A 22,580-nucleotide genomic window follows, 5' to 3' on the forward strand; every position below is an offset into this window, starting at 1 on the left:
AAGATAAGCCTTCCTCCCTTCAGTTGCGCTTATCGGGTATTTGTCATAACGAGAAAAATAATGACTACAGGGCCATTTTCATTTCATGGTGTCAAACCTCCCATGTGCCCAGTCAGGCAGGAGAACTGAAGTTCAGAGGGCGATGAGATGTACCCAGGCCCCTCTCACCAGGCTTAGTCCCTTTCTTCCTCTGTCTTCTGCAACCAACTTGGGTCCCTTTGAGAGACTCTGGTCCAAGGTCTGGCCTAGAAAATAGCACTCTGGACTGCTGCTGCATTGTTGGGACTCAATAGAGGAAAGCAACTCCAGCCAGACCCAGCTGCTGGGAAGGCATCAAATGGAAGAAGGAGCTTTTGGAAACAGGATGGACGAGAACTTTGTGGGCCTGCCAGGGCAGCATACATTTTGTATGATAGCTGGGAGAACAAAGGAGATTCAGTGGCTTATTTCTATTGCTCCCCCCCACCCAGGGATGGAACCCAGGCTCTTGTACATGCTAAGAAAGTGCTACAACACTGAACTACATCCCATCCTTTTCTAGTGATGTCTTTGTCTTGGGAGGTATTCCCATTAGTGGTGTGCCAATCTTAGTGAGAATTTAGAAGGTGTAAGCTTGCCTAGCCAACCAGGAGTTAACCAGAGATTCCCCACAGGTGGTCTACAAAGTAAGACTGTAATGGCTTACCATTACAGTCTTCTAGGGCAGGACTTCTTAAAAATTTTCCACTCACAACTCCTTTTATAAAAAAAAGATTTATTTATTTATTTATTTATTTATTTATTTATTTATTTATTTATTTATTTATTATGTATACAGAAGAGGGCACCAGATCTCATTACAGATGGTTGTGAGCCACCATATGGTTGCTGGGAATTGAACTCAGGACCTCTGGAAGAGCAGTTAGTGCTCTTAACCTCTGAGCCATCTCTCCAGCCCTCACAACTCCTTTTTATCCAATATTTTTTTCATGACCCCAGGTATATAGGTATATAGAATAGGTGTACAAGTCATAGCGAAATTTATTTTAAGACAATTCTTTAGTACATGTATATTTTCACCATTTATTAAAGATGAAAACCAATTTGAATTTGCATCCTAATGAGGTGGATGTGTTTATTTATTTTTCATCCATCCATTCATCCATTCTTTCTTTCTTTTTCTTTTCTTTTTGTTGTTGTTGTTGTTTGAGACAGGGTGCCTGTCCTGGATCTCGCTCTGTAGATCAGGCTGGCCTCAAACTCACAGCCTGGCTCTGCCTCCCAAATGCTGGGATTAGAAGCATGTGCCACCACCACCTGGTGGATGTGTTTATTTTTAACATGAAGAATTAAATATTGGCTAAATATTTGATACTACAGGACACAGAGCATCTTTAGTGTTTTTCAGAGTAGATTGTTTTGACTTTATCATCATAAATGCTGAGAACACTGCTTTGCAGAGATACAGCAAAAACATGTTTAGGGCCATTTCAGAAATCGTTGGAAATTCTGTTATAATCTCAGGTCAAAATTCTTTTAATAAGTTAGCAGTTCAAACAGCAATTTCAAAAATAAAGTATTCTGGAGGCTGGTTGTGGTGGCACACAGCTTTAATCTCAGCACTAGGGAGAAAGAGGTAGGCAGGTATTTGTGAGTTCAAGGCCAGCCTAGTCTACAAAACATGTTCTAAGCCTGCCAGGAATACACTGAGACGCTGTCTCATAGACAGATGGCTGGACAGACGGACTGACAGACAGATAGGGAGATATTTAAAAATCGAATATTTTGTTGAGCATGGTGGCTCACACCTGTAATCCTAGCATTTAGGAAGCAGAGGCAGGCTTGTTGCAAATTTGAGGCCAGCCAAGTCTACATAACCAGCTGACTACGTAGTAAAACCGTGTCTCAAACAAACAAACAAAAAACAAAACACAACAACAACAACAAAAAAAACACCAAAGAAAACGCAAATAAACAGGCAGTTTTTTTTCCACAGCCCGTTTTCAAATAATATTTTTTTTCCAGTTTTACAAAATCCCCTTTGTTTTCACGAAGACACTTGCGTTTACTTAGCCCTCCTCAAGATGGCGCCATTCTTTTCCATCACTCGGGACCCTCCACTCAATGTGATCTCTGTTGCAATGAAAGCTATTTTCCGTCCGTCTCACGACGACGACAACACTAGCCATTCTCGCCTCACTTTCTGCACTCTTCAAGACGACCACAACGATCAACGTCAACCCTAGGGCACCCGGTGACCTTCTCAAAATGGCGACGAAGCGGGTCGGTACCTCATAGTGACGCTTTCAAGATGGCGCCGAGATCGTAAATCTGTGTCGCGAAACTACGCAAACTCGGCGTCGCTACGAAGACACTTCCGGTTCCTCCGCGGGGCGGGCTCATAAGGCCTGACAGAGACCTTTGGGCAGGCTAGGTCTTCGGACCGGGCGGCCTGGCGGGACCATGGACCGAAAGAAAAAGCCTTTGGACGTTACAGCCTCCTCGGTGAGTTCGAGTGTGGCTTAGCTACGTGCTCCGCGTTTCCCCCGCTCTTCTCAGTCAGAATGGCGACCCAACTGTTGCCTTACCCAGGTCAGGGGGCCTGGACTCTCCGTCTGATAGGGACTCTGGTCCCGCGGGGACCGTCGACAGCTTCCTTCTTCACAGGACCCTGAACCCGGCCTCGTCAGGCACCTGGACTAGGCTCGCCCCCGCAGACAGGCCCCGGAAGCCGTCCTCCCAGAGATCTCAGGGTGCATCCTGCGGGTCCGCAGCCACAGCCCAGCCGGGGATGTCCGCAGGGGACCTGGAGGAAGGACGTGTGCCCTCCCTGGCTTTTCCAGTCCAGAGATCAGCAAAGTCCTTCTAGAACATTGGGGTGTGATTCGATTCCCCGGGACTCACCCAGACAAGTTAGTTAGTGCCTTGTGGGATGGGCTGCCCGGGGCCGTATGGGATGACAGGATGTAAGGAGTTTTGTTAACCACTTTGAGCAGAAAACTTGTAAATACTGTACACATTTTTGTACCAAGGCTTCACAAGCATGCTGCCATTGCGTCCTCAGAAGTGCTTTAAGATGTAGATGCTATTAATGGTCTCTCTTCACGGATGATGAAGTTGACACCCAAAGTTGAATCCTGGTTTCCCCAGTTTACGTACTGGTTTGTCGGGTGAGAACCCAGGTTATTTAGTTTGATTGACTGCAAAAGGCTTGTTTTTCTATTACCTCAGAACAAATTGCCTAACTTTTGGCTAAATAAAATAAAGATTTATGGGGCTGGAAAGATGGCTCAGAGGTTAAGAACCCTGGCTGCTCTTCCAGAGGACCCTGGTTTATTTCCAGCACCCACATGGCAGTTCACACAGTCTGTAACTCCAGTTCCAGAGAATCTGACACTCTCATACAGATAAACACACACACACACACACACACACACACACACACACACACACACGCAAGCAAGCAAAACACCAATGCACATAAAAAAATAAAAGGAATCATAAAAAAGATTTATTTTGTGTATAACTGTTTTGCCTGTACCTTTGTATGTGCAACACACATGTGCCAGTGCCCTCAAAAGCCAGAAGAAGGCATTGGATCCCCTGAACTGGAGTTATATATGGATGGCTGTACACCACATGTGGGTTCTGGGAAGCTAACCGGATTGTTCTGCAAGAGCACTGAGTGCTCTTAACTGCTAACTAATCTCTTTAGCCCCTGAGCTCATTTTTATTTTCCTTGTCAGCCACCAGTGTCCGATTTACAAATGGCTGTACATATAACCACTTGCCATTATATAATTTCCCTACGTGTACTGTTAAGACCAATACAGCTGAGAAGTAGGTGCAAGTATTTGCCCAGCTGCCCCATTCTCCTCACCTGTGCTCCCCTATCCTATTTTCAAACCCTGTGATTCAGTTAAACTTAACCTTTTTAAAACAAACTAAGTGACCGGGCAGTGGTGGCGCTTGCCTTTAATCTCCTCGGCACTTGGTAGGCAGAGGTAGTGGATCTGTGTGAGTTTGAAGCCAGCCTGGTCTACAGAGTAAGTTCCAGGGCAGCCAGGACTACATAGAGAAACCCTGTCTCAAAAAAAAAAAAAAAAAAAAAAAAAGCAAAAATAACAACAACCAAAACAAACAAACAAACAAACAAACAAAAAACCAAATAAGTAAAACTTGACCCTGTACTTCTGGTTATGTGTCCCACAAACAGAAAGTGCTTCAGAAATTAATTGGATCTGAACATGTAGATTTCATTTGTTTACTATGTCCTCCCCTTGGCAGAAAAAAGCCTTGAGTGATGAAAGTTGGAGTAGAACTCCATTTGTAGCAAAACTACAATGAAACCCAATGCTGTTTAATTTTGTATGGTGTTCTAGATTTAGACTTGTGTTTCTTGTCCATATTCAGAAAGCTGAAATCTTTGTTTACTTTCTTGTTTTATTCTAGTTGGTAGATCTTAAGGCTGAGCTCTTCCGAAAACAAGAAGAATTCAAACAAGAAAAACTTCTAAAAGATTCTGGAGTTCTTGGAAAACCAAAGACAACTAATAAGGTAAAAATATCTCTACTGATTCCAAACATGGAAGAATTGCATTATATTTTAAGTTTTTGAAAAGTGTCAGTGGTTATCTCTAAATAAGTAAATGTTAAAGAAAAAAAAATCCTTGACTTTTGCATAAACATTTACATAAATTTTGTTAACTATTAAAATTAGTAAGATTATTATACTCTGCTGTGGGATGGTCTGTATGTCAAATTGCTCTGATTGGTCAATAAATAAAACACTGATTGGCCAGTGGCCAGGCAGGAAGTATAGGCGGGACTAACAGAGAGGAGAATTGAGAGAACAGGAAGGCTGAGGAGGAGTCACTGCCTGGAGCCGCCACCATGACAAGCAAGATGTAAGGTACCAGTAAGCCAAGAGCCACGTGGCAAAGTATAGATTAATAGAAATGGGCTAAATATAAGAGTAAGAGCTAGATAATGATAGGCCAGAGCTAATTAATGGCCAAGCAGTTTAAATAATGTAAGAGTCTGTGTGTTTATTTTATAAGTGAGCTCCAGGACTGGCAGGACTTGGCAGAAGCTGGAGAGAAATTTCCAACTACAATATTCTTTAAAAAAGATTTACTTTACATATGTGTGTTGTGTGTGTGCTTGTATGTATACATATGTCCTGTGTGTGTATGCCCTGAGAGACCAGAAAAGGGTGTTGAATTCCCTGGAACTAGAGTTATATGTGGTTGTGAGCCAAGCAATGTGGGTGCTGGAAACTGAACTCAGGTCCTCTGCATGAGCAGTAAGCCCGCCCTCATAATGAATGCTAAGCCATCTCTCCAGTCCCCAAGTTCTTTTTTAACATGCTAGTAATAAGTGGATTGTTTATATTCTCATGAAAGATTAGCATGTATTTTGTGTCCAAACAGAGATAAACAATTGTAAAATGTAGAAATAGACATAGAATATGAAAGACTTTAAGAGTTTTAAATTTTTTATAGGTAGTAATCTATTTCTTTGTATTCTGCTCATATTCTTTAGAATATTGAATGATGCTGTAATCAGTCATGGATAAAGTCATTTGAGAAAGCAACTCTGTGAAGTTCAGAAAGAAATTCTTTAGGTGATTTAGGACTTTCTTCAGGTTCAGCTTTGTCATGTGCATGTCACACCTGTTTTAGGCTGTAAGTTAGCTGTCAGAATAAGTAGTTCTTTGATCATTCCTGAGATCTAAGGACTTTCTCTCCTTTTTGATGTGCACAAGTTGAGATTGCTTTGTGATCATGTGGTTTTATTTTGTTCTTTTTAATCATTCTCCAGAAGCCAAGTATCTGGACCAAGCAGAATGCTGGTGTTTCCAGTCGAGCAGAGAAGGATGCTGAACAGAAGCTTGAGGAGCAGAAGACTTTAGACAAAGCAAGGTATTACACCTGGAAGGGGAGTTACCAAACCAAGAAATAGACATCCAGATGTTACTCTTCCTGATGTACGGATCTCATAGACATCCTTCTAGCCAAATAACTCTGTAAATGTAAATACAGTGTCCCTTGATATCTGAGGGGCGTTGGTTGGTTCTAGGATCCTACTCTTCCTCAGATACCAAAGCTCAAGGATGCTCAAAATAGATAAAATAGTGTGTGGTCTGTGAAAACATTCAGGTCATTTCTAGATTACTTGCTATGCCTAATATGGTGTAAATGCTTTGTAAATAGTCGTTCTGTATTGTTTAGGGAATAATGCCAAGGAGGAAAAGCTGTACAGACAAATACACAGTATATATTAGCAACAATATAACATTGTTTTGGAATATTGTTTCTTTCCTTTAGTTGAGTCTGGAGATATGGACTCTAGCTATGAAGGGCCAGCTGTCTTCTAAAAATGCTATAATTTACACATATCTGTTGTCTTACAAAAAGAAAAAAAAATTTCAGTTTAGAAGATGAAATAGGGTCCTGTTTTATACTTTTAGCACACACTTAATATATCAACAAAAAAAATTTTTTTTTTAATTTGGAAAATAACTTTATTTGTTCTGGGAGTTGACCAGCATCCTCTCAAAACTTGTGGTTCTGCTTCTTGATGCTGGCAGCCTTGGTGACCTTGAGCACATTGAACTATACTGCCTTACTCGGGCCTGCACCCTCCCATGGTGCAGTGTCACTGGTCTGTACATTCCCGAAAAGGGGACAGGTGTACAGATATGTTCTTGTGATCCTTTTCAAAGCGATTGTACTTTTGGATATAGAGGATCTAGTTCTAGCAGATGACAGTGGTCCTCTGCACCTTCATCATGGTCACAGCACCAGACAGGATCTACTCTTGGATGGAGATGTTACCAGTGAAGAGGCATTTCTTGTCTGTTTGGGTGCCCTAGATGGCCTCTTTGAGCATCTTGATGCCTAGACTGATGTTCTTGTAGTAAGTACTAAGGGGGCCTTTCCTTGCCAGTAGACCCTGCTTCTTATTTTAAAAGACCATGGGCTGCTTTTGGTAAGCACACTCAGTCTGAATGTCTACCATCTTTCCAGCAGCCTGAGAAAAAGAAAAAGCTATAGCAACACTTTTTTTGTTGTTGCTTGTTTTTTCAAGACAGGGTTTCTCTGCATAGCCCTGCTTGTCCTGGAACTCGCTCTGTAAATCAGACTGGCCTTGAACTCAGAGATCTACCTGCTTCTCCCTGTTGAGTGCTGGGATTAAAGGCTTGAGCTGCCACCACCTGGCCTATATCAACAATATTTTAAAACTTGTATTTCTAGGGAAGGAATCCCATGGTTTTGTCCACTGAGCCACATCTTCAACTTAACACATTCTTAAGAAGTGCCCATGGACCCTACTCTCATACTGGGTTGCCTTGCGGAGCCTCAATACATAGGGAGGTTTCTAGTCTTACTGCAACTTGATATGCCATGTTTTGTTGATACTCATGAGAGACCTGCCCTTTCCTGAACAGAAACAGAAAAGGAGTGGATTGGGGGATGGGAACAGAGGAGGAGTAGGGGACAGAGACTAGGAGAAGAGGAGGGAGGGGAAACTGCAACCAGAATGTAAAGTAAGTTTTAAAAAATTATTTTTTTAAATAAAAGAAGTGTCCTGTAGTGTGTTCTAGACTAAATGGTAGGATATTATTATTTAGAGACCCCAAACTTTCCCCTTAAACCAAGAATATCATTAAAAGAAGAGTAAAAGGAACATTCTACTACCTGTCTCCTAAATTCATTAATTAGCATATTGTCATATTTGCTTTCCTCTGTCCTTTCCCCACAACTGTAGAGGAAGACTTTAAGTGTCATGATAATTTACCTGTGAATACTTTAGTATATATCTATCTGAACAAGGATATTATACTACAATATTTAATACTACTGTGTGGCTCATAGTTCAGATTTTTACCACTTGTCCCAGCACAACTATGTCCTAAATAGGTTTTGTCAAAATTCAGGATTCACAAAGTGAGTTCCAGGACAGCCAGGGCTGATATAACAGAGAAACCCTATCTTGAAAAGTTAGGGGGAAAAAAATCAGGATTCAAAGATTAAATTCCATTCATGCCTTTAGTTCTCAAATCTCTCCAATTCTTTTCCCTTTCATTGTCAGTTATCCTGCTGACATTTTAAAGTGTCCAGGTGAGTTTTTTTCTGCCATGTCTCATATCTGAATGAGGTTACATTAAAGTTTTTTGTTAAGAATACTGTGTAGTCTGTGTCTTACAGGGCATCTTATCCAGAGGCTCATAATTGTCAGTTTGAGTCATTATTGATAATGAGTTTGATCACTGGTTAGAAAAAGTCTGGTAGAGTTCTCTACTATGAAGATGCCCGTTCTCTTATGTGGTTAATAGTAACTTGGGATGGGAAACTTTGAGAGTAAGTATCTTGGTCATTGATATATTTCCATATGTGGTTTGTATTGTTGGTAAGCCTTGCTGCTGCTGATTTATTAGTGGTTTTCCTCTGTTTATTAGCTAGCATTCTTTTGTATAGAAAAGGCAGCAGCAGTCTTCTGTGCTTGGAGAATTCCAAGTTATAACATCTTCCGTAATAGCCATCTGCTTTTGTACACATAAGAACTCTGCAGATTCATTGGACTGAGAAGATGGCACAGTTGGTCAAGTGATTTCTGTACCAGCATGAGGACCTGAGTTAGAGGCATGTTGTAGATTTATAATCCCACTGCTGGGGAGCAGAGACAGCAGATCTTGGGGGCTCACTCTCCAGCTAGCTTAACTTCTTTAGGGTGCTCCAGGTCCCACTAAGAGACCCTGTCTCAAAAACAAGGTGGTTAACTCCTAAGGAATGACACCTGAGGTCAACCTCTGGCCTTTGCATGCATACTCATACATGGGCACCCAAAGGAACACACACACACACACACACACACACACACACACACACACACACACACACACAACCGCCTTGCTAACTTACATAACAGTGAAGATGAGAAGACGACATTACTTTGTGTTATCAAGTTAATTTTTGTGACAACCCATAGAAGCAATAAAAAGAATTTGCTTTTCTATCAGTCTATAGGAACTAAGACCCAGAAAGGTTAAGTAACTTGTCATAATCATGTGACTTTGTAGTCTCTTTGTCCCATTAGGAGCTAAATTTCTTATTGTAATTAATGAGATCATGACACAGATAGCCTCTTTGGGGCTTTTCTTTTTAGGCAATTAGAGAATTTCTGGCCCTTTTAGCTTGTCACTACATACTAAATGCCACCAACATTTTGTGAGCAGAGAGGCTGCTTTGTTGACATGCCAAGGTTGTTGTCTTATATTAGTATGTGAGTATATTATTTGTGACATTTAAATAGATATTGTTATGTTTTTAACAAATATAAGTTGGTATAAAAAAGTGTAATAAGCCACAAATGACCAGGATTCTGGTCTAAAAACACTGGCAAAGGGGCTTGCCTTGAATCTGGTGATCCTTTTGGAAGATTTTAATAGAAAAAATGTTGTTTGGGTACATCTCTCTTTTCACATGTAACTTAAATTGCATTTAGCAGCTAGATTGTTGGAGCCTTAACTCAGTGCATCCCATTTATTCACTCATCAGATAGTTATTGAGCAGTTACTCTGTACCAGGTATGGCTTTAGGTCCTGCTTGCACTAGTGAAGTAGATGAAGTGGGTCTGAGGTCTCTTCAGGGCAGGGCAATCGGCACATGCTGTGCCCGTTTTTTCATGACTGGCTTCATGGGAGGTGGCAGCTGTCAGGCTGATAGGTTGGTGGCAGAAGGGACAGCTGTAAAACCATTTCTAATACTTGTCGGTTTTTCTCTAGGGAAAAATTGGAAGAAAAGGCCAGATTATATGAAAAGATGACTAAAGGAGATTTTCCAGGTAAACAAAAGTTTATTTATATTTCTTTATTGTCTATAATTTTATACATTTCCTCAGTATTATATTACTTCTATGAATGATTCTAAGAGGGAGAAATTAAAAAAATCAAGTCAAAACTTTCAGTGGCTACATAGAGACAAGAAAATATTCAGTAATATTCTGATGGTCCACTGGGTGCCAGGCAACTTGTTAGGTGCCAGGAAGGGACAGGAGAGTATAGGGAACCAGCTCTGCTGCCCTCACAGCAGATCTCATCTGGAGGAGGAGGCACAGCACCAGGAAACAGTTTAAATAGACCAGCCTTGCATGTAGGGACAGCCATGTGTATGGAAAAGGTAAGGTGTGTGGAATTATGGTCCCATGTAGGCACTTGGGGTTATACTGCCCCTTTTCCTGTTGTCTCTGTATTTCCAGTTTTATTTCTGTGATGGGCTTTTTTTTTTTAACTTCATGTTTTTCCTTTATTGCATTTTGTTTTTGTTTTTTGTTTTTCGAGACAGAGTTTATCTGTGTAGCTTTGCACCTTTCTTGGAACTCACTCTGTAGCCCAGGCTGGCCTTGAACCTACAGAGATCTGTCTGCCTCTGCCTCCTGAGTACTGGGATTAAAGGTGTGCACCACCATCGCCCGGCACTTTATTGCATTTTTATGCATGTGTATGTTTATGTGTATGATGTGTGTGGCTGTGTATGTTAGTATGTGTGAGTTTGGGCATGTTCATGCCACAGCATGGGTGTGTAGCATGTGTTGATCTTCACCTCCTGCCTTGTTTGAGACAGAATCTGAGGGGTCTATTCTACCTCCCATCTAGCTGCCATAGGAGCACTGGGATGTGTTGTATACTAGGCTTTATGTAAGTCTGGGGATTCGAACTCAGGTCTTAACATTTGGGTGGCAAGTACTTACCTACTAAGTCATCTTACATTTTTTTTTTCCGAGACAGGATTTCTCTGTGTAGATTTGGAGCCTGTCCTGGAACTCGCTCTGTAGACCAGGCTGGCCTTGAACTGAGAGATCCGCCTACCTCTGCCTCCCGAGAGCTGGGGTTAAAGGCGTGCACCAACACCACCCAGCATCATCTCACATTTTTAATTTTTAGTTCTCTTACATTTATCCAGTTGGGAAATTTCTCTATTTCTTCCCTTTCCTTGCCTCTTTCCTTTATCATACTAATTTATTATTTCTAGAGGAAAATGGGCTTTGACCTGATGAGCTGGAGAAAGGGTCCTGTAGGGGAGAGTGGTAAGAGCAGATCTTTAGGCAGGGAGGGCTGGAGCTCAATTCCACCTTGCCTAGCAAACAAGCCAGCAGTGGGTGTGGGCCATCCTTTACTTCTTCTCTGGCGGCATGGCTCTTCCGCACCTCCGGGGGTCCAGAGTCAGTCCTTCACAAAGTTGGGGCTGTGGTGACAGGGCTGGACTCCAGAAGAGGAACAAGGTAGTCATCTCCAGGATGCCTCACTGGTGTAGACATCTGCACCTCACCTCTCAGAGAACGTACTTCTTCCCTTTTGAGATGCTATGTGGCTTTGAAAACTTTTTATTGTATTCTTTTTTTCTTTGGTTCAAATTTTTATTGTTACTATAGAATCAGAGGCTGGAGAGATGCTGTGCTTACAGAGGGACAGAATTTGGTTCCTAGCCCCCATGTTGGGCAACTCACAACTGCCTATACCTCCAGCTCCGGAGACCTGATGTCTCTCTGGCTTCTGAGGGCACTCGCGCTCCCGTGCACTCCTCCCTCATGTGTGTGATTTAAAGTCAAATGGAAACACAGTGATTCAGTCAAAAGGAGTGTGCTTGTGGACACTGGGTTTGTCAAAGCTAGCAGGCCCACCTCCTGATGCTTGTAGAGTACCTGTGTGTCTGAACTGGTAAGTCTTGGAGTCTTAGTTGTCTCCAGTATGACACTGTAAAGGGGGACAGCACCACCGCTTTGGTAACAGGGGGCCCAGTGTCTGTTGTAGCTCATTCTCTGTCCTCAGGAAAAAAACATGTTGATTCCAGCCCTGTAGAGCCTGACCCCAGGCTGACAATGATGTTCACTTGTGAAAAAAACTCAGAGGACGTGTGTGCGCGTGTGCGTGTGTGCGCGTGTGCGCTATGTAGACCAGGCTGATCTTGATTCAGAGATCTACCTGCCTCTGCCTCCTAAGCACTGTGATTAAAGGTGTGAACACCATGCCTCAGCTTCAGAGGACATTCTTTACCTGTGTTAGGACTTTTCAAGCACTTCCTACTACACACCAGTGTAAGAGTTAAATGATGCAACTTAAGTGTTTAGAAAGGCCTGTTACACCAAAGCAAGAAAGGTCCACTATCTTGATTGGGAGAAATGCTGTTCTGCTTCTCTTATGTGTTGTTAGCTGTGAGTTGCTCAAAATCGTATGGCTGTGTTGTCTTAAATGGTCTTATTACTTACACAATGTGTTGATGACACAGCAGGAAACTCAAGGCTTTTAAAAGTGTATTGTGGTCTGTGTTTTAGATGACCTATTGAAAGCTTCCTATCAGGTGCTTTGGTGGCTGTGTCTTTGTAAATTGTCCCAGGTGAACAGTCAGGCAGTGAGGCCACTTCTTAGTTCCAGCTATAGTTTTTTTCTTTAATGTAAAGAATCTGTAAATTGATTTTTGTGCCCTAGATGAGGAAGTGGAGGAGATGTACCTTGTGGATTTCACACAGAAGATCATAGACAAGCGAAAAGAAATGGAGGTGCTCAGTGCCACTAGAGATTCTCAAAATGCAGAAGAGAGAGATGATGATGAAGAGTTTTCTGAAAAAGACATACCTCCTCCCCAAGACCCCAGCGAGGAATGGTGGGTAATATTGGGGATTAGATCAGAGTGATCCCCTCAGACTTGCATTTTTGAGAATCATTCTTCTTCATGGTTTTCACATCATTTTTCTTATTCTGTCTGGGTTTTCTGTCTCCCAAGAACCACACTCCTCTAAGTTGGGATAAGCTAGTATATCAGTTGTATAGATTTAAGTGCACCAGTGCAAAGGTAACATCAGTGACTGCAGGTAAGAACTGAGCATCTGCTGTGCCCAGTGTGGTGCCAGGCCCAAGGATCCTTGGGAAGGGCATCAATGTCCTGCTCCCCTATTACCATGCTACTGCTTTACCTGTGTGTCCTGATGTCAGGGCCTGGGAAGTGGTCCCTTTTGAGTCCTGCAAAAGAAACTGGCAGGGTAGGCACAGTAAGTTGTATTCTAACTAAATTGTTTTCTGGTATTGAGGTGTGGGTTCCAGTACTGCCTTCCTCCAGTGTGGACCTAATAAATTTGCAGTCTCTCTGAGGCCTAGCTTCCTTCCATGAAAAGTAGAGATGCAGTGCTTCAGTGCCACAACTATTTCTCTTAAATTCTCTCCTAGAAGCAAGTGTGTTCCATTCTGGGAGCATAAGCAGATACTTTGCAGAGCTCCATCATTGACATTTTCCTGAATTTTACCTGTATATACATAAAGGATGAAAGAACTCAGCCTTATACAGATCAGAGTGCAAATTCCATTACAGTGTCTTTTATGTCACTTAGACATTCATCGGCAGAGCTTGCCATTGCTTAGATATCACTGATGTCCTGACCATGTACTCTTGTTCTAGGGGATTTCTTAGAAGCTGCTTAGGTCTGTTCATGGATTTCTTAGCCTTTGTTATCACCTTTAGACAGGTATTGATGCATAAAGAGAGAAGATTTTGCTACTGTAGATGGCAGAGAACCTTTGTCTTCATAATATAGAAGGTGTCCACTGTGGTCCATGCTTTCTTACCTTTTAAATAACTTAAATCTAAAGTTAGAGACTCTTGTGAGGGTAGGCATGTGGCTGTATGCCACATGGAACCACAGAGAAGAACACAGCCTCTCTGTGCCTTTCTGTACCATTTGTAGTCTAAATATTTGTTTCCTCATCTGAACTATTTTTTGTGTCTTACCCTTTATTTATAGTTGATCCACTGTAGGCCTTATTACTGTCCTGGAGCTCTCTCTGTAGACCAGACTGGCCTTGAACGCACAGAGATCTGCCCCTGCCTCCCAAGTGGCTGGGACTAAAGGTGTGCACCATCACTGCCCGGATTGCTTGTTTTTATAATCTGCCTAAATTGTGTGTTCTGGCATACACCCCGCCTATACTCCTAGGCCCTGTAGAGCTAGGGTACTCAGCCCTCCTTGGATCACCCAGTTTTTCCAGGTTTGTGCTGGCTGGAACTGCTCAGTAAGCAGTTGCTGATGAGCTAGAGCCATTGCTGACTACTGTAAATCTTTGCTGGTGTTTCATGTGTTTTGGAAGCTTGCTCCAGAACAGAATAGCTGTGATTGCTTTTCAAGGCAGAACTCTCATCTCTTTTGAATGGTCTAATGTCTTAATTTTTTTTCTTATTAATGCCTGCATGATTACAAGCAATTTGTCAGCAATTTGAGGAGTTTGGAGGGCAATTGAAGGTGTTGCATGACACCATATGGTGCAGTAAGACGAACGGCAAGCAGTTCCCACACTTTTTTTGTTTTTGAATTAAGCTCCAGAATTGTGACTGTATATAAATCCTTTTGGTAATTAAATTCCAGGTGGTGGAAAATCTTTCTGTAAAAATACTGTAAATAATTACATGGACCATCTGGCTAGATGTCCCCCCCCCCCATTCATTTAAAAAAAAAAAAGGAGGAGGAGGAGGAGGAAAGAAAGGAAGAAAGAAAAGAAAAGGAAAAAAAGATGCTGTTTTATATAGTTATAGGTTTGGTTTCTTGTGACAGCCGTCTGTAGGACTATAGCAGTAGATTCCCAAGCGTTTGTTTTTTAAAACATGGGCTAACAAGGAAATTGGCATCCCTTGAGAGGAAAGAAATTGCAAGCAATAGCAGAGCTAGCTGAGTCTGACCTTCGGTTGCTTTGCTAACTTGCTTCACAGCCTTAATTGTGTGTCGTGGACTCTGCTCCTGACTATGGGGGATTCCTTGCCTGTGATAACAAATATGAAAAATCTATTGCACCATAGTGCAAAGGAGATATTTTCTGTGAAAACCTGCCCATACTTTGTGTTGTTAGGAAGTCCCAGTGTTTTGTTTAACCTTACTGGATGCCCAGCTTCCCCTGTCCCTACTGTCTGCTTTGGGCAAAGATGAAAAAAAGTATATAGTTTGTCTTCTTCTTAGAGTGGGTCCAAAAAATACCAAGACTTACATTAAGAAACTCCTAAGATTGCTGGAAAGAATGTGTCAATTAGTAGTAGAGCAGTAATAGAAAGTAAGACCTCAGTGCACTGTGTGGAGGGGAGTAATGAAAATCTAGGGTACATAGTCCAGTGGACAAATGCAGATACACCATTAGAGTTGTCTCAACTATATTCAAGTGAGTTCTTCCATGTCACAGCAATTTCTGTATTGGTAATTTGTCTTTGAAATCAGAGACATAAATGATCAATTCCTTCCTCCAGTTTCTAAAACTGGAGTTTTTGTGGAGGGCACAATCAGTTTATTGGATGTCATCTGCTAATTAAGAAGCTTTTTCTCTGTGTTAATGGTCCCTCAGCTTCTTGGTAACAAGGTCTGTAATGGCATTACTTCTTTAAGTGCCAACTCCCTGAAATAGGGATCTGCCCATTGTACTAACTGTCTCCTCAACTTCTCACTTTCAGGGTGGATTATGTGGACTCTTTGGGCCGATCCCGGCGATGCATGAGAAAGGATTTACCAGATCTATTGGAGATGGATAAAAATCTTCAGGGAAGACTGTAAGTGTGAAATGTGACCTTTGTTTGGAACGCAGCCACAGGGATTGTCTTAGAGAGGCTGCTCAATGACTATTTGTTGCTCTGTTAAGATCTTTAATGTGTAAGACTATACATTGAAGCCTTTAGCGGTTAATATGTCCATACGCTCATAACTTGTGCTCAGGAAACAACCTGAATGTCATTATCGTTTATTTATTGATTTTCTTTTTCTGAAACCCATTTTTTAGGGGAGTGGGGAGAATGAATCACATTATTCCCTGGGCTGGCCTTGAACTAGCTTTAAGTGATTCTTCTGACTTAGCTCCCCAGGCAGGCACTCTGTTCTGGTCATGTGCATTGTAACTGTTGAAAGGGACAAGTAGACTGTTGAGTGGAAGGATGTCTGATCTAGATTGCAAATATAGAATGAGCCCAAACCTAGCTAACAAACCAGTCTTTATGGACAGAGGGATTTGAGAAGGCTCACTTGCTTTTATTCACTTTCTATTTATATGTCTTTGTATATTGAAGCAAAGGCTTCATGACTACATTTCTAATGGGACCAAAGGAATAATATTCAAAAGTATCTTGGTGATTAAAATTCCATATAGTCAGCCTTTATTTGAGAAGTACTGGTGAAGCTCCACCTGTGTGAGCCCTCCCATCTTAGGCATCCTGTGGGTAGGCCTGGAGTAAGCACATAGAGGCCACAACACAAACCATGGCCACCTACTAGGACAGGAGGAACCCTAGCAATATCCATGTCTCCAGACAAGAGGCCATTCAGAGAAGTCCAGTGTTTTATCCTTCCTGGCTAGGCCACCTTCCATATGTCAACCAGGACAAGTGTAGAAAGGAAAGTCATTTATCTTGAACACTGAGGCAAGAACCTATCATACTCATGTGTAAGTCTAGTAATTGATTTAGAAATGATAAAATAGGGTCAGCAAGATGACTCATCAGGCTTAAGTACTTGCTGCTAATTCCTAATGACCTGAGTTCAATTCTGGGAACCCAAAATGGTAGAAGGAGAAAATAGACTCCTGAAAGTTAAAAGTTGTTTCCTTACCTCTACATGCATGCTGTGACATATGTACATGTGTGCATGAATGCCCCTGTGTATGTATACACACAATACATGAATGTTAAAAAAAAATTAAAACAGTTGTATTGACTTCTTAGTCAGAAACCTCTGTAGGAGCTGTTGTTGTTCCAAATGGTGTTACTTACCATGATCTAACCACTGTACTAAGTGTTAACTGTCTCATGGCACTCTCCTGAACATAGGTTTCTATTCCTCTACTAGTTTCGTCAGTCCTGCTAATGAAAAAACTTTATTATCTGAAGACATGAGGAAAGAACTTCAGCGCCAGCAATGGGAAGAAGAAGAAAGAGAGGCCCTGAAAAAACCAATGGGGCCCATTCATTATGAAGACATTCGGGAAAATGGTATTGTGGTTTTTGGGGGAAAAGGGGGGTTTTATTTGTGTGTGTGTGGTTTTTGTTTTGTTTTGTTTTTGTAGCTTTTAAAATCTTTTTTAAAAGTCTCTAGCCAATGGCAGGCACAAAGCCAGGTGCTGACAGAGCAGCAACTCTGACGTGGTGAGACGGCTTTAGGGGGTGAAACCATCCTCTTCGTCCATAGCCTAAGAAACTAACATGTCTGTTAGCCCAAGAATTCGTTCCCAGAGAGAAGAGAGACAGCCAGGGCCGAGTAGCCTGTCTATGTGTTTGTCACTTAGTAAACAATAAAGCTGTTTGACTTTTTTGTTTTTTATCTTTTTTTTTAATTGTGCAAATATCACTGTGTGTCTCTTTTGGTTTGTTGGGGAACTTGCTGTATTTGTGGTTTGCTAATCAGAGAAATCTAATCTTTTGATACTTTTGATTATTTCAGAGGCCCGGCAACTTGGTGTTGGGTATTTTGCCTTTGCTCGAGACAAAGAGTTGAGAAACAAGCAAATGAAAACTTTAGAGATGCTTCGTGAACAGGTAAAAGTTAAATTTAAAGTTTTTGTTATGGATTTGAATGATTTTTTTATTGATGGGCCATGCTTTAAAAACTGTAGTAAATCCAGAAACCCACTGCCAAACATTGGGCAGAGAGAGAGCCCAAATTGGAGCTCTCCATTAGGTTCCTCCCCTTGGAGCATGGGAAGCCCCTTGGAAGAGGGGGAGGAACAGTTAGGAAGAATGGGAACTAGAGAGGTCAAGGGCACCAGAACATGGCTCACAGAATCAACTAAGCAAGACTCATAGGGGCTCATAGAGACAGAAGCAACAATCACAGAGCCTGTGTGGGTCCAAACTATGTCCTCAGTGTATAGATTATGGTTGTTAGCTTGGTGTTTTTTTGTGGAATTCTTAAACAGTGAGAGTGGGGGGTGTCCCTGACTCTTTTGCCTGCTCTTGGGACCCTTTTCCTCTCACTGGGTTGCCTTGCCCAGCCCTGATATGAGGGTTTGTGCCTAGTCTTATCCATAAGAGGCCTGCTCTTTTTTGAAGGGAAACAGGAGGAGTGGATCTGGAGAAAAGGGAGTTGGGCTTGGGGCTGGGAAGAGTGGAAAGAGGGGAAACTGCAGTCAGGATGAAATTATATGAGAGAAGAATAAAAAGATGTAGTAAATAAAATGAAAATTGATATTCAGAATGCCATTGTTGGTTGCATACAGGTAACTATCAAATTATTGTGGGTTTTCAAACTCTAAAATTGTATCTGTTTTGGAAGTAACCTGTACTTTTGCTGGGTTTTGTTTTGTTCTTATTAGTAGTATATGTGTGTATAATGTGTGTATGTCATGGCATGTGTGGTGGCCAGAGGACAACTTTATGGAGTTGATTCCTGGAATTGAACTCGAGTTGCCAGGCTTGCGTCATTGCAGCGAGCATCTTTACTCACTGAGCCATCTTGCTAGCGCTGCTGTTGTATTTTATTATTCCTTTTATCATTATTTTGTGTGTAATCTTTTCCTGCATCTGTGTATGTGTATCATATGCATGCATGGTTCCTGCAGAGGACATTGGATCCCCAAGAACTGGAATTATGGATGGTTTTAAGCCACCATGTGGGTGCAGGCAACTGAACCTGGGTCCTCTGCAAGAGCAGCAAATATGCTTAACCACTGATTCCAGCCCTCAGCTCTGCTGTTTTAGATTTAGTTTCAAACATGGCATTTTTAGATGATCTGGGTGAGGAAATAGGAAGTTGTGTTAAGGGATTGAGGAATAGAAGAGAACTGGATTGTTTTCTTCCATGTGGAGGCTTCAGTAGTGCTCTGTGAGTTCTCACTAAGCTTCCTAAGTCATCAGAGGTCTGTGACATTCTTTTTCATAGGGCACTTGGGGAGAACTGCTTAGAGCTGCTGTAAAAATTAATTAGCACTTTTTAAAGAGAATTATTTCATTATTTTAAACAGAAATGTTGTGTATTTGACTTCGAGTAAATAATTTTCTGACTTTTTGTTCTGTCCAGACAACAGATCAAAGAATAAAACGAGAAAACATAAAAGAAAAGCGAAAGGCTATGTTAGAAGCAAGACTTGCCAAACTTCGACAAAAAAAAATGAAAAAATCAAAGGAAGATGGGACTGAAGAAGAAAACAGAGGTATAACAGGACTTAAGTTTCTGACTTGAACAGGGAAATCTTAGATCTATTGACTGTCACCAATAGGGTTGCAGTGTAGGAATCCGCAACTTAGTTTATCTCTAAATAGCATGTGCCTTTGAAGTACCACCAGGAGCAGTTTTTATTATTGCTGTTAGATACATCCATTTAGTTACTTATTATTATATGTGGCTTATGAGTCAGTGTGGATGAGTATCTGCCTAGCACAGGTATGGAGGTCAGAGGACAATTTTCAGTCATTTGTTTTTTGCTTTCTCTCTGAGATCCCTGGTTCAGATTCAGGTCATCAGAATGTTTCAGAATGACAGTCTCATGTTTTTAGGCAATAGACAAGGATATTAATAAATAACACATTGAGTTGCTTCTTATAATGACAGTTTAGTAAACCAAGACTTAAAAGTTTGGCTGTGTACATATATAAGAAATAAGGTTTTAAAATTTAAATTTAAAAATATATACAGAAACATAGAAACTACTCATATTTGGGGGGTGCCATGTGATGTTTTGATAACTGCATATATTATGTGATAAAAATCCAAGGTAAAGGTGTGACCAACTGCACAAAGTTGTCCTCTGACCTCTGCATGTGCTATGGCATTTACACCCACTCACATAGAGAAAGAAGTATTGTCAAACTACTTCACTCCTGTCTAGTAAGACATACTTGCTGCTCTTATTAGCACTAGTGATTAGTTTTACTTCAAAAGTAGTGTGTTAAATTTTTATTTACTTTTTTACTTTTTAATTTTTTTCCCCCCAAGACAGGGTTTCTTTGTGTAGCTATGCGCCTTTCCTGGAACTCACTCTGTAGCCCAGGCTGGCCTCAAACTCACAGAGATCCGCCTGCCTCTGCCTCCCAAGTCCTGGGATTAAAGGCATGTGCTACCACCACCCGGCTAAATTTTTATTTTTTATTTTTGGTTTTTCAAGACAGGGTTTCTCTGTATATTCTTAGCTGTCCTGGAACTCGCTCTATAGACCAGGCTAACCTCAAACTTGGGGATCTGCCTGCCTCTGCCTCTTGAGTGCTGGTATTAAAGGCGTGTACCACCACCTCCTGGTTTAGTATGTTAAATTTTTAAGCCATGATAATAAGGTCTTGTTTCCTTACAAAACCAGATGGAGATGTTACTGAGCTTTCGCCATCAGAACCAAAGGCTGTACCTGCTCCACCGCCTGTGGTCCAGAACAGCAAGGTAGAAGTCATCATCCAGGAGAGGAAGGATACCAAGCCTGGAGTGCCACACATCCGAGAGTGGGACCGAGGAAAAGGTAGGGAGGGTCTTTTAGGTGTGAAAACTTCCTAGCGAGGCCCTTGTAAAGGTGGTTTTTGTTTTAAAACAAAGTGAGATTCTGGTGAGATATTGTTTTTATTTTTTTATGGTGTAGAGATGGAATCCAGAGCCTTACACCATCAGCCCTATAGTAAGTCTTAGTGCTCCTGAGGCTTAAGGAAGTCTCTAGGACTCCAAACTTGTTTCTTCTCCATACTGGACACTAGTTTGTAAACAGGGAAATGGGGAAATGTGATTACAAAAGACCAGCATCTACAAAGACATCCTGTCCACAGAGTAAATTTCTAAAAAGGACTTGGGAAGTTTAAATCCATACTTTTAGGTGTGGTTTTACATTTTGGAATATAACTTTTCAGGAACTGCTTTTCAAGTGTGATGGAGGTTTGGTGTTCTGAAGTACTCTGTCTTTAGCCATCCTTTATGTTTGTGTGAAAGTTTACCTGAGCTTCACTGTGCATGCCTATCTTTCTGTAATTTTTCTCCAGGGTGCCCACCACCATTTTCCCTGCAGCAGACTTTGTTTATGCCTCTTTCAAAGATGCTCAGTGGAACTTTAGCTCCTGCTGTTGGAGCAGACAAGAGATATCTAAGAGCCACTGTTCAAAGTGGATGAGTCCCTTCTGTGTCCTCCAGAACTCAACAAATGACAGACTGCTTTGATGTGAAACACCTACCATGTCAACACCAACAAATAATTGTTTCATTTCTCTGTAATTGTAGTACCCTTTAGGCAGTGTGGTCCAGAGCCTGTCAGCCTCTCCACAGAACCTTCCTCTAATCTTTCCTTGTTGTAAAGCTACTCCATTTCTTAGCTGGGTTTCTTGTTGCTATCCTTGTTCTTAGAGAATCTGTGGTAGCTTTTAAATGCATATAAGAGCTGAAAAATAATTACAGTAAATTAAACTGGTTCATAGTTGTTTCTAATGACACTCTTTCTTATTTTCACTAGAATTTTCCTTTGGATACTGGTCGAAGAAGCAGTCAGAACTCCGGGCTGAGCGAGATCCTGAGTTTGCCCCACCATCGAATTACTTTGTGGGTCAAAAAAGAACTGGTCCTTTCAGTAGCCAGCCATGGAGCAGACTGGGATCAGCACAGAGTGACTTGGGGCATTGCTCTGGCCAGAGCCAAGAACCCAGCTCTTCACACACGTCCACTTCTGCCCCTGAAAACCCACCACAAGCATCCACAGTCACTTTCCAAACACTAGATGATATGATATCATATTATAAACAAGTCACATGACCTTGAAAAGCATGCTGGTTGCATTTGTGTCATCAGAAGTCAGGACAGGACTGAGTTTTACGTCTTTCTTCCTGTCCTTTCCCAAGGATGCACAGGCTTCAGGCCAGATTAGTTGGCAGGGAGGAGTGAGTGTACCCATGGGAGCTCATTGGCTACTTGCTGTTCATTTTTTATCGCTTGGTATAGAGGGAACTTATCTCCTCTCCTCCATGCTGACCTAGTTGTAACTCATTTCCAGGTGTGTGAATGGTAAATACTAATCTGAAATTTGATACTGAGGAACTTGTTTCTTTTTTAGATTACTTTATGTGTATTAATGTTTTGCCTTCATGTGTATATGTGCAACACGTGTGTGCCTGGTGCCCAAGGAGGTCAGAAGAAGGCGTTGGATACCCTAGACCTGGACTTATGGATAATTGTGAGCCACCATGTAGGTGCTGGAAACTGAACCCTGATCCTTTACAAGAGCAGCCAGTGCTCTTAATTACTGGTCCATCTCTCCATAGTGGATATAACCCTGCTGAGGAGCTTATAATCCTGCTTCACAAACACACTCACCCATAACTTCGCTTACAGAGCTCCATTCATGCTAGCATGCAGGTGTCTACTCCACAGATTCAATGTCCCAGACAGGTGATGGAGCAATATCAGGAGTTTTTACCTGTCCAATGGGCAAATAAGGGTCTATGATAGGAGGTAAAGTGGAAAAAGGAAGCTGGTAGAATACTAGCTAAGCAGTCACATCTGAAGCCATAAAGTCAGAAAGAGCACCTACAGTTCAGAGGTAAAAGTTGATTGTTGATCTGTGTCAACATGTTACCCAGTTACCTATATCCCTGTCTCTGCGGACATCTGGAGTTGTGCTAAATTACTTGCGCA

The 22,580-nt window shown here is 41.6% G+C and overlaps 1 protein-coding gene and 1 pseudogene across 1 annotated transcript; one reads left to right on the top strand and one right to left on the bottom strand.

Moving 5' to 3' along the window:
• The first annotated feature begins 1,583 nt into the window (after positions 1-1,583).
• On the top strand, positions 1,584-21,973 carry Ccdc174 (coiled-coil domain containing 174). Its single transcript, XM_006972547.4, has 11 exons — positions 1,584-2,484; positions 4,432-4,536; positions 5,802-5,902; positions 9,769-9,827; positions 12,469-12,643; positions 15,461-15,556; positions 16,842-16,984; positions 17,433-17,527; positions 19,008-19,140; positions 20,281-20,433; positions 21,406-21,973. Exons 1-11 carry the CDS (start codon positions 2,443-2,445, stop codon positions 21,699-21,701), a joined length of 1,398 nt encoding a protein of 465 aa, XP_006972609.1. The 5' UTR covers positions 1,584-2,442; the 3' UTR covers positions 21,702-21,973.
• Positions 6,536-7,001, bottom strand: LOC107399884 (small ribosomal subunit protein uS17 pseudogene; annotated as a pseudogene).
• Positions 21,974-22,580: the final 607 nt, after the last annotated feature.

The sequence above is a fragment of the Peromyscus maniculatus genome, chromosome 3 (assembly GCF_049852395.1).
Source record: "Peromyscus maniculatus bairdii isolate BWxNUB_F1_BW_parent chromosome 3, HU_Pman_BW_mat_3.1, whole genome shotgun sequence".
In the NCBI taxonomy this organism is placed as follows: Eukaryota; Metazoa; Chordata; class Mammalia; order Rodentia; family Cricetidae; genus Peromyscus; species Peromyscus maniculatus.

What these genes read in the sequence shown, in the direction of transcription:
- Ccdc174 (XM_006972547.4), top strand. Translation starts at nt 2,443, where the DNA reads ATGGACCGAAAGAAAAAGCCTTTGGACGTTACAGCCTCCTCG. An exon ending in GACTAAAGGAGATTTTCCAG is followed by an intron (nt 9,828 to 12,468) that starts GTAAACAAAAGT and finishes TTTGTGCCCTAG; the next exon opens with ATGAGGAAGTGGAGGAGATG. An exon ending in CAAGACCCCAGCGAGGAATG is followed by an intron (nt 12,644 to 15,460) that starts GTGGGTAATATT and finishes TCTCACTTTCAG; the next exon opens with GGTGGATTATGTGGACTCTT.